General features: G+C 36.6%; 1 protein-coding gene across 1 annotated transcript; it reads left to right on the plus strand.

Moving 5' to 3' along the window:
* The first annotated feature begins 7255 nt into the window (after nucleotides 1-7255).
* On the plus strand, nucleotides 7256-10228 carry LOC147565885 (AP2-like ethylene-responsive transcription factor TOE3). The gene is made up of 9 exons (XM_086668090.1): nucleotides 7256-8260; nucleotides 8357-8413; nucleotides 8520-8607; nucleotides 8702-8847; nucleotides 8952-8996; nucleotides 9089-9186; nucleotides 9284-9429; nucleotides 9521-9685; nucleotides 9773-10228. The coding sequence occupies exons 1-9, from the start codon at nucleotides 7737-7739 to the stop codon at nucleotides 10010-10012; spliced, it is 1509 nt and encodes a 502-aa protein (XP_086524216.1). The 5' UTR covers nucleotides 7256-7736; the 3' UTR covers nucleotides 10013-10228.
* Nucleotides 10229-11191: the final 963 nt, after the last annotated feature.

Here is an 11191-nt window from a genome sequence, read left to right on the forward strand (position 1 = left end):
GAATTTTAGAAACTTCATGAATTTTTCTTTCATCTTCTCGATCAATATAGAATTGAGTTGCATCACGAATAGGATCCCAACATAAACGTGGAAATCTTTTCCAACCTTCAAGATGAGATGTCCATAGATATATATTTTTTTGTGGGAAAAAAAATCTAGAATTTTGATGACTTTGAATACCAGCTGATGTAGATCGTTGCGGAACCGTTAAAGTAATTGAATCTACCATTAACACTATGATAAACTAAGTAAATAAACTGATAAAATAACGATAAAACGATAAACTTGATTAATAACAAACTTGATAAACTTGATTGATGAATATTCAGTTGATGATAATGAAAGACGACCTCGACTCTCTTATATAGAGTTTTAGTCAGACCTAGATAAACACGAAATAGGAAATACGATAATCACTAAACTCTACTTTCCTTGATTGCTACTAATCCTAATCTTGAAAACTTTTAAACAAATAAAAGACCTAAACTTGAAAGTACCTTATTCCTAGACAATTAAAATACCTAGTTCCTAAACCTAGGTGACTTGGTTGTGAGGCCCGTATCCGGTTGATGGTCTCCATCATTCTCTCTCTAGATCCTGACCCGACACGTCAGTCCACCTGAATTCGATTGGGACTCGTGCCGAGCATATCATCACGGTTATAAACTCCAAATCTCCATACTTTATGTGTTATAATTAAACTTTAGGAATGAACCCTAAAGTTCATGATAAGTAACCTTGTAACCATTATAAGAGAGAATTATAGACATAAAAACTAATAAATTTTGGAGTAATACACAACAACAACAAGGCTCATTCAGTTCACCCCATATCATGATGCACCATATTTCTTTTGCCAATCTAACCTATGGGTAGGGGTGGGAAGTGGTCCGGACACTAATTCAACCGGTCTGGGCGGATCAGACACAAGTCCTAAGTGTCCACTCGGACATCCAGACAAAACGGACAGAAATTTCAGATTTTTCTCCAACAAAGTGCCCGCCGTGACCGTTTTGACAGTCAGGCAAATCGGGTATCGGTCGGTCGGGCACCGGTCAATAATGAACAAATAAAGAAATTTTTATTCGAAATAAAAATTGTATAGTAGCTAAATACAACTTTCTTAACTCCCACTTTACCATTCCAAAAAGTGTAAAAAAATTAAAAGATAATCATTGGGATTTTTTTTAAGACTTCGAATTAATAATAAGGAAAAGAAAACAAGGGGACAAAAAACAAAGGAAAGGAAAAGGGGGGCTACAATTAATTACAACTCACTAATAACGGCCCCCCAATTCGAAACGAAATCCAGATAAGTAAACGCTCTAGCCTAACCCATGTTCCTAATCCAAGAGAACAGAACACCAATCACATCTTCCACCTCCACCTTGATATTCGCACAAGAAACCTTGAAAATGCCTTCATTTCTCGCTTTCCATATATACCAGCAAATAGAAAATGGGACAAGGTTCCAAAGACTTCTTTTACATTTCTTCACTGGGACCTGCCCCCACTGCTCAAGGAGATGAGAAAGAGATAAAGGCAGGGCCGTGCTTGGGCCCGTGCCGGCAGGGCGGCCGCACAGGGCCCCCACCGACAAGGGCCCATTTGCAATAATATCCTTATAGCTAGGGGTGGGAATTGGTCCGGACCGGTCGGTACCGGACTCTAACTTCATCGAACCGGTCGACTCGGACATAAACTGTTGCTGACCACCTATTTACTCGGGCGGACTCGGACGGTCACTCTCAAGAATTCTTTGTCCATTGACCGTCCAAGACCGTTTATTTTACCGGTCCAGTCGGACACCGGACGGTCTCGGTCCGGACTTTCCAATAAATTTACTTAATTCAGGACTTTATTTTTATTACCACAAACAAAATTACTTACAAATGAAGATGTTTAGCCAAGAAATCAAAAGTAAATATAAAAAAGAAAAAACACAGTTGATCATCATTTGACAAGATATAATTAAGCGATGCACTAATATTTGGTCTTCCAGAGGACTATATGACTATAGCTAACGATCATCATATATTCATATGTCTATAAAATTCAACGGTCAACTTCTAAAAATGAGGACAGTTTAGTCGGTCAACCTATTCGGTCATTCGTACTGGTCGGTTAGAGGTCGGTCCTTCGACATAAAATTTTGACCGTGACCGTCCGCTAATTCTTTCGGGCCGGTCGGACACTGACCGTTATGACCATCGGGTGTCCATGGACACTTTTTATCTCGGTCGAACGGGTCGGATAGCGGTCTTCCGGATCTTTTTCCCACCCCTACTTATAGCTATTGTTTATAAAATATAGATACATGCACGTACATAAAACATCTTTTAGCCGGGCTGGTTGGAAGTGGCTGATTCCATCCGTTAAGCGAGGGTTCGAAACCCACTGCTTTCAAATTAATTTTGCTCTTTAGCTGGTTTTGTAATTAATGTTCATGGTACATTGCTAATTGACTCTTTACTTTTTTACTTTGTTACACTTCTTTTTACCATTTTGTTACGTATTTGGGTTCATTTTTTGAAGTATTTTTAAAAATAGATATCTAAAATTCGTAAAAAAACTCGAAGCTATGTATGTGAAAATCATGATACAAAAATGCTACATCCAAAAACTTACTTTTAGATTCTAAACTATATCTTGTACAAAGAAAGAATACATTTTAACAAAGAAATTATACTTTGTTCAAATTTTGTTTGTAGTTTTTTTTGTTCTAAAAGGCCCAGATTCAAATTTCGCACGGGGCCCATAAACTCTCAGGCACGGCCCTGGATAAAGGGAGACACCCTTGATACTCCCGAGAGAAAAGGAAGCAAGACCATAGCTTCGAGGCTTCCTCACAGTGCAACAACAGATGATCAAATCTATTCTTCTTCTCATGCATTACGATCGATGTATTGTGGTTCTTGGATTACTGATGAGATATTGAGATTTTGAAGGAGAGAGAGACTAGAGAAGTAGTGAGGCGAAGACAAGATTAAGAAAAGTGATTTCTAGGGTTATATATTTTTACTTTTGAAATCTAACAGTTGTAGCTAACCCTACAAACCTAAAGGCTTAAAATTAATTTTATAGGCAATGCCCAAAGTTGTTAAAAGCAATCTCGCTAAAAGCAATCTCGCTAAAAGCAATGCCACAAATGGTTAGAGGCAATGTAGTTTTAAACGCAATCCCTATCTTTCTTCTTTTCCGGCGAAAAGTCACCGACCGAAAATTGGTGGCCCTTGACCTTAACTCAAACAAAAAAATGTTGTCTTCTTCTTCTTCTCCTCTTCTATTTCCACACCGTTGGGGGCCGATGCAAAAACATACTTTAATAAGGTTTACATGCCACACTTGAAACCTTTGGATGCAATCTGACTTTAATTTCTTGACAACAACAACCATACTAGTGCCCAACTTTAAAGGTAAATGAGTCTCCTCATCCATGTAACCCTTGATAACTTTCCCACAACCTCCTCCACCTAATAAATTACCAGGTCTGAAATTTATGGGTTAATTCCGTTTTGGCCCCCAATTGTTGACCAACTCACTGTTTTGGCCCCCAATTGTGTCCGACAGTTCGTTTTGGCCCCAAGATCCACTTTTCGGGCAGCGCTGACATCATCAAGACATAAGCAATACTTTTCTATACCCGAAATACCCCTCTGACCAATTAAATCAAATCCCAAGTTGTCAAATCAATTAACCCTAATTATTACTCCTATTCCTTCTCCCAATGCATTATCTTCTCCATTTCAAGATTTTTTTTTTCCCCAAAGTTGTCATCATCTTCTTCTTCCTTTATTGTACATTAGAGAAGATAAATTTTTTTCTCCATTTCACAAATTAACCTCCTTCTCATCTTCAATTCTTCATCGGTCACCAACTTCCACTATCTTCAAATCTTCTATTTAATTTTAGCAAAAAACAAACTCATTCTTTACACCTCACACCATCTAGTTCCACTCCAAAAGCTACTTTAAATTTTTTTCTCTAAATCTGCAACTCCAGGAAAAAGAGGGGAACCCCCTTATTTAGCAAAAGATGCCATGAATTTTTTAGACTTCCTTTCTTCTTCTCTCTCTAGCATGATAATCAATAAGAATGTAATTTCTAGAAATTTCTAACATGCTTCCAAGTTCAACAACTTAAATTAGGGCATCTCATAGTGTTCAGCAACTTAAATATGCAAGATAGTTAATTAAGCTTGAGCTTTCATACCCAAACCCTAAGAATTGGTATAAATCATAGCCTTTCCTAAATACCCAAAACGAACATCATATCTTCACCCAAAACAATATTTCTTTTTCATTTTCTTCTTCATATCTAATGTTTGAGATGGAGATTGTGATGGAAATCTATCGATATGAACAAAGATTGAGATGGAGATTTCTTGATCTAAGTTAGATCGGTAGTTGTGTCAAAAAAATTGAAACGAGATAGAACTAGATCTGGAGGAAGAAATAAAAAAATTACCATCATCAAATCGTCAATGGCGTCGGCTCGTACCCTTCCGAATTCAAATGAAGATTTGATTCTTGATAATAAATTGTAGATTTGATTCTTGATAATAAATTGTGTGATTAGGGTTTATGAAGATTTGATTCTTGATGATCAAGATTTTTCCAATAACGGATCTGTCTCTTCCCTTGGTGGCTCTGCCTCTTCTGTCGAGTTCATTAGGTCTGATTTCTATGATTCGTTAGGTCTGATCTCTATGAAACATGATCAAGATTACTTGCCCTAATTACTCCATTAGGTCTGATTTCTATGAGTTTAGATAAAAATCCAAAAGAAATTCATGAGCTGGTTGGATCTGCAAGGATGAGATCTTTGATGGAAACAACTTTTAAGTAGTTTTGTAGTTTTTCATTAGTTTTTCAAATGTTGGATCTCTACTTCTGGATGGAATGGCTTGAGATGAAGTTGTTAATAGAGATTAATGAAGGAGAGAGAAATTGAAATAGAGAAGAAAGTGCATTGGGAGAAGGAATAAGATTAATAATTAGAGTTAATTGATTTGACAACTTGGGATTTGATTTATTTGGTCAGAGGGGTATTTCGGGTATAAAAAAAAGATTGCTTATGTCTTGATGATGTCAGCGCTGCCCGAAAAGTGGATCTTGGGGCCAAAACGAACTGCCGGACACAATTGGGGGCCAAAACGGTGAGTTGGTCAACAATTGGGGGCCAAAACGGAATTAACCCGAAATTTATAGTTGCCCTCTTTAATTCTGCAGAACTGAAAACTCTTAGGTTTGGGTTGGCAAGATTTGTCCATCTGGCCATGTTTCTTTAGCACTTCCACTTTTCGAAAAACAAATATTTCCATCACTACTCCCCGAAAGCCGTTTTCGGTACTATTGGTCTTGGAAGTTCATGTTTCAATTTAGTGAGGGAAACAAATCAAGATCCCAAAATTTAGCGAGAGATACCTTTATGTTTGAATAGAGAAAAAACTTACCTCATCACGATTTGTTAATTGGGTATTTTAATTGTCTAGAAACTCGAGAAGTAGAAGAGAGGATTTGTTTTTTAGTCTGAAATTTGAGATTTCATTCTAAGGAGGAAGAAGAGAAGATCTTTTTTTTTTCTGAGTTAAGATCGTCTGCCCGGAAAAGTTTGAGAAGAAGGAAAATGGGCATTGCCTCTACCCATACTTAGTCAACTTGTTTTGCCAAAGTCTTGACTGAAAAATACATTGCCTTTAACAACTTTAGACATTGCTTATAAAATTTCTCCAAAATCAATCATATAGGCGGGCTGGTATAACGGATAGAATAAACGAACAGGTATGGACCGGTTCAGTCGGACGTACTGTATAAGCGGGCGGACTCGGTCGAGTCACCGGATAAGAACCTATGCCCGCGTCCGTCCGTTTAAACTATTTCGATCGGGCGGGTACGAACCGATTCGGGAACCGAACGGTCACAAACTCTTCAGACTCGGACGGTCGTGGGCGGGTTCCGGATTTTAGGACCAAAATCCCATCCCCTACCCATGGGTAGCTACATCTTTTACCCATGGGTAGCTACATCTTTAAATAGTAAGGGGGGGGGGGGGGTAGTGGAGCGGGACTTTCACAGACTTTCATAGACAAAATGTCCCGTAGACATTTCAAGACATTTCGGATGAGTTATTATAGACAACATGTGTTCATAGACATTTTCAAGACATTGAGAGTTTGTAGACAAAATGTCTTTATAGACATTTCAAGACATTTGATCCATAGACAAAATGTCCTGGGGACATTTTAAGATCTTGAGTCCATTGACAAAATGTGTAATGCATATTATATTTGTGCTAATCAAAAATATATTTTTCGACTTTTGTAGACATCTGTGAATATTTGTGGACATTGATGGACATTTGGTAGACATTTATTATTTTAATATTATTATTATTATTTAATCACATGAAATAATATATTAATACTAACATTTCAAAAATATATTTTTCGACTTTCGTAAACATCTGTGAATATTTGTGGACATTGATGGACATTTGGTAGATATTTATTATTTTAATATTATTATTATTTTTTAATTACATGAAATAATATATTTATACTAACATTTCAAAAATATATTTTTCGACTTTCGTAGACATCTGTAAATATTGTGGACATTGATGGACATTTGGTAGACATTTACTATTTTAATATTATTATTATTGTTTAATCACATGAAATAATATGTTTATACTAACATTTCAAAAATATATTTTTCGACTTTCGTAGACATCTGTGAATATTTGTGGACATTGATGGACATTTGGTAGACATTTATTATTTTAATATTATTATTATTGTTTAATCACATGAAATAATATATTTATACTAACATTTCAAAAATATATTTTTCGACTTTCGTAAACATCTGTGAATATTTGTGGACATTGATGGACATTTAGTAGACATTTATTATTTTAATATTATTATTGTTTTTTGATCACATGATGGACTTCAAATGTCTCTTGTTTTTTGAAAGACATTTTGGCTTCCAAATTTGTCCCAAATCCTTCACAAATTCATCAAACTATGAAGTCCACCAAAGTCTGGGACATATTTTGTCTACAATCGAATGCCTCGGACTTTCATAGACTCTCAAATGTCTGGATTTGAATGCCTCAGACTTTCGTGGACTCTCAAATGTCTGGATTTGAATGCCTCAGACTTTCGTGGACTCTCAAATGTCTGGATTTGAATGCCTCAGACTTTCGCGGACTCTCAAGAGTCCGCGAAAGTCTTGCTCCACTACCCCCCTAAGAAAGAGATATAGGGTATATATGACTCTTCATGACAGAGAGAGATAAAAGATCAAAATGGTTGTTTTTCATTAATGACTTTGATGTGGAATCATTCATGCTTTATTAGGTAGGTAGCCAAGAAGGACATGTCTCCTTTACTGCTATTTTTGAAACAAAAGCTCTTCAATTTCTAGGTTCTAATTTGAAGAACAAACCCCCCTCTTCACCAACCACACACTTCATAGTCTTCTAGAGAGAGAAAGTCTAAGTTAGAGAGAGAGAGTTGGTTTAGGTAACGTAAATGTATGTTTAGAGAAACAGAGTAAGTCAAAAAAAGGATGAAATCTTTTGCCGACAAGAAGAAAATTTTCAGGTTTAATGGATGAAAAAAGATCAACATTTTAGTAAACTAAAACAACCCATTCAAAATTAGTACGAGGAAACAAAAGTTAACAGACAAATTACAGAGAAAAGTTTAGATCTTTCTCCAATTTATAATGGAAATTATAGTTAGAGAAGATAGCATGTTTGATCTTAATGACTCCCCTGAAAATGAAGATCATCAAAGATTATTTTCTAATAATGAAGAAGATGATGAAAAAGGAAAAGGGGTTCAATCAGTTTCAAACAATTGGAGTTTTCCAGCTTCAATTATTGAAGAAGAATCAGATGAAGTAGTCAAAATGGAGAAGAAGAAGAAGAAGAAAATTAAGATTTTTGGTTTCTCTGTTACCCATGAATGTTCTTCAAAAAGTGAACAAGTGAAAACCCATCAGTTTTTTCCAGTTGAGAAGTCAGAATTTGTAATACCCATAAATGGATTTGCTTCTTCTTTCCCTAAATCTCACTGGGTTGATTTGAAATTCTGTTTATCTGAACCATTTAGAGCTCCAAAATCATCAATGGAGGTCCTTACTACTCAACCCATGAAGAAAAGCAGAAGAGGACCTAGGTCTAGAAGTTCTCAATACAGAGGTGTTACCTTTTACAGAAGAACTGGTCGTTGGGAGTCTCACATATGGTCTCTTCCTCTTCCCCTTTCTCTCTCAAAAACTCTCTCTCTCTCTCTCTCTCTCTCTGAAGATCATCTTATCTTCTTACATTTTTTTTGATGCAGGGACTGTGGAAAACAAGTTTATTTAGGTGGATTTGATACAGCTCATTCTGCTGCTCGGTAAGCTTATATCAAAACCTAATTTTTCTAATTTGATTATGAAAAGTTATGATGAAGTTTATTAGCTTCAATTGTTTAGTATTAAACAAGAAAAATGGGTTTTTAGTGCTTATGACAGAGCAGCTATTAAATTCAGAGGAGTTGAAGCAGATATAAATTTCTCACTTAATGATTATGAAGATGATTTGAAACAGGTCATAAGCTTTCTCTTTTAGATTTTTTTTTCAATATTTGGTGAAATATAACAACTTTAACCAAAAAAAAAAATGTGGGTTGTTGATATATCAGATGGGTAATCTAACCAAGGAAGAGTTTGTTCATGTACTTCGTCGACAAAGTACTGGATATCCGAGAGGAAGCTCGAAATATAGAGGTGTTACTTTGCATAAATGTGGAAGATGGGAATCTAGAATGGGACAATTCTTAGGCAAAAAGTAATTAGTCTAATTCCATTACTTAATCCATAAATATATAGAGGTAGAATCTCAATCAAATTCAAAACCTAAACCAGAGTGTTGTGTGTGTTTGAATTTTGCAGATATGTTTATTTGGGTCTATTTGATACTGAAGTTGAAGCAGCGAGGTATTATTCGTCTATTAGTCTTTGTGATTATGTAATTCTATACTAAGTAGATTTTTGATTTTGTGAGCTTGGGTTGTTTTGATATTGTCTAGAGCTTATGATAAAGCTGCCATCAAGTTTAATGGAAAAGAAGCTGTGACAAACTTTGATCTTAGTATTTACGAATACGAACTAAATTCCAATGTTGTTGGTTAGTAACAAAAACTTCAATATGTAGTTGAGTTCCATGCTGTTTTTAAATTTAGAGATTGGGTATTTGTTTATTTCTCTAAAAATGTTGTTTTTAGATAATGACATCAAGGATCATAATCTTGATTTGCGCCTTGGAAATTCGTCTTCGAAAAACAATTATCTCGAGTCAAGGAATGATAACCAGGTTAGCTTCAAAAATCGATCGTTGAGAAGTAGTAGTGATTCAAGTTTTCAGCTTAAGGTACTACAACTGTTTTATGATTGATCATATATTATAACTATTTTGACTAAAGTTTAGATCATTTTAACTTGTTTTTTGATGCATAAAACAGCTTATAGATGAAGAATGTAAAAGAAAAAGCAATCCTTTTATTCACCCATCTATCCCAATCAAGACTAGTCAAACACATATCAGATATGACCAGTTCAGAAGAAGTGGCGAGACAACTTCGGGGGTTCATCGATTAAACCAGCCATTAATTCCTCAATATTGTCATGTAAGGAGTTTGGCTAAAGTATCTAAGTATTTAGGGTTTAGGGTTTATTATTTTTGATCAATTCTGTTCTTGTTGTTGTTGGTTCAGTTATCAAGCAGTAGTACTAATGGAAGAAGAGTAGGAGGAGGGTCAATTCAAGAAACAATTCATGAGAAGCTAAGACAGCAACGGATATCAAACAGAAGCAGTACTAGTAATGGCTCCTGGCCTTGTTTTCCATCTCAAGTTTTAACAACTACTGCAGCATCATCAGGATTCCCATCGTCGCGAATCACTAGAACCCCGAGTTGGGTTTCGAAGATTAATGGATTTGAATATCTTAGATAGAGCAATTTAAGCTAGCTAACCTTATTTTTTTCTCTCTAAACCCAAACTTCCCAATGCCCTCATGAATGGGCTGAGGGTGTGAGTTTGCTCTCTTAGTTCCTTATTGTGTCCTTCCACAAAATTTGAATCTAATGATCCAGCCTAAAAGAAGTATGTGAAGGCGAAACCAAGGAAAATGAAAAAAATCTAGTAAAGTGATCTTGAATTGCTGGCCTACTCTTAATCTGATTTAATTACTAAGCTATTAACAAGCAAGAGTTAGAAAGTAGAGGTAATACCAAAGGAAAATGGGACTCTACCCGACCACAATCCCGACCCCATATGTCCTGTCAGGATTTAGAGAGAGAAAGTGTGACTGACGTTCCCTGTCGGGATTCAGCTGGGAGTGCGGCTTGGCAGAGTATCATCTTTGAATAAAGATGTGATGACAAAAAAATAGGCACTATGGGATTTGGGACAATTGATACGAGACTCAAATCCATCGGCTTCTCTTCTATAAATTGGAGTGGTGCAAAATGCATCATAGAAACCTCGTAGCGCCTCATGGTGTGGCAGGATTTGGGCACGACAAGGCTCTCACCCTGTCCTACAACTCCTTCTAAGGAGTTCCTTGCTGTCACAACCAAGATGCGGTAGGGTCTAGCGTGATAAGGCAGAGCTCTTAATCCCTCACCCACTCTCGGTTGTCTTTTTTCGTGGGGACTTGGTCAAACTCGTGGCCTCGTTCATAACATCTCGGGCTCGGACCTTCTCGCCCCTTTATATATACATACATACATACATACATACATACATACATACATAAAAAAGATGCGTAATATTAAGGGTTATTTCCATAATAGCCCCTAACTTTGTGAACAGCTTCCTGCCTAACCCCTAACTTTAGCAATAATTCCCGTATGACCACCTTTTTCCGTTATCTTTAACTTTTCGTTACTCTCTCTCCTCCATCTCATTTTCTCTCTCTGCCACATCATCTCAGCAAGTCACGTCATCATCTTCACCGGTAGGGTCGCCGGCCGGCCAAATTTCCGGCCGGCGACTTTCAAATTTTTTTTTTAAAAAAAATCCTCTCCTCTCTCTAAACTCCGGCGAAGGGGGTTTCCCTTCGCCGGAGGGTTGTTCATCACGAACAGACCCTGATCTGGGTCTGTTCGTGATGAACAACCCTCCGGCGAA

Source organism: Eschscholzia californica, unplaced genomic scaffold (assembly GCF_041429995.1).
Source record: "Eschscholzia californica isolate CP2 unplaced genomic scaffold, dmEscCali1.0.p SCAF_1, whole genome shotgun sequence".
Classification (NCBI taxonomy): Eukaryota; Viridiplantae; Streptophyta; class Magnoliopsida; order Ranunculales; family Papaveraceae; genus Eschscholzia; species Eschscholzia californica.

Bases quoted from the DNA above. Each gene is read 5' to 3' on its own strand.
- LOC147565885 (XM_086668090.1), top strand. From the start codon at position 7,737: ATGGAAATTATAGTTAGAGAAGATAGCATGTTTGATCTTAATGACTCC. The intron at 8,414-8,519 runs GTAAGCTTATAT...ATGGGTTTTTAG, and splicing joins ACAGCTCATTCTGCTGCTCG to TGCTTATGACAGAGCAGCTA. The intron at 9,187-9,283 runs GTTAGTAACAAA...TGTTGTTTTTAG, and splicing joins ACTAAATTCCAATGTTGTTG to ATAATGACATCAAGGATCAT.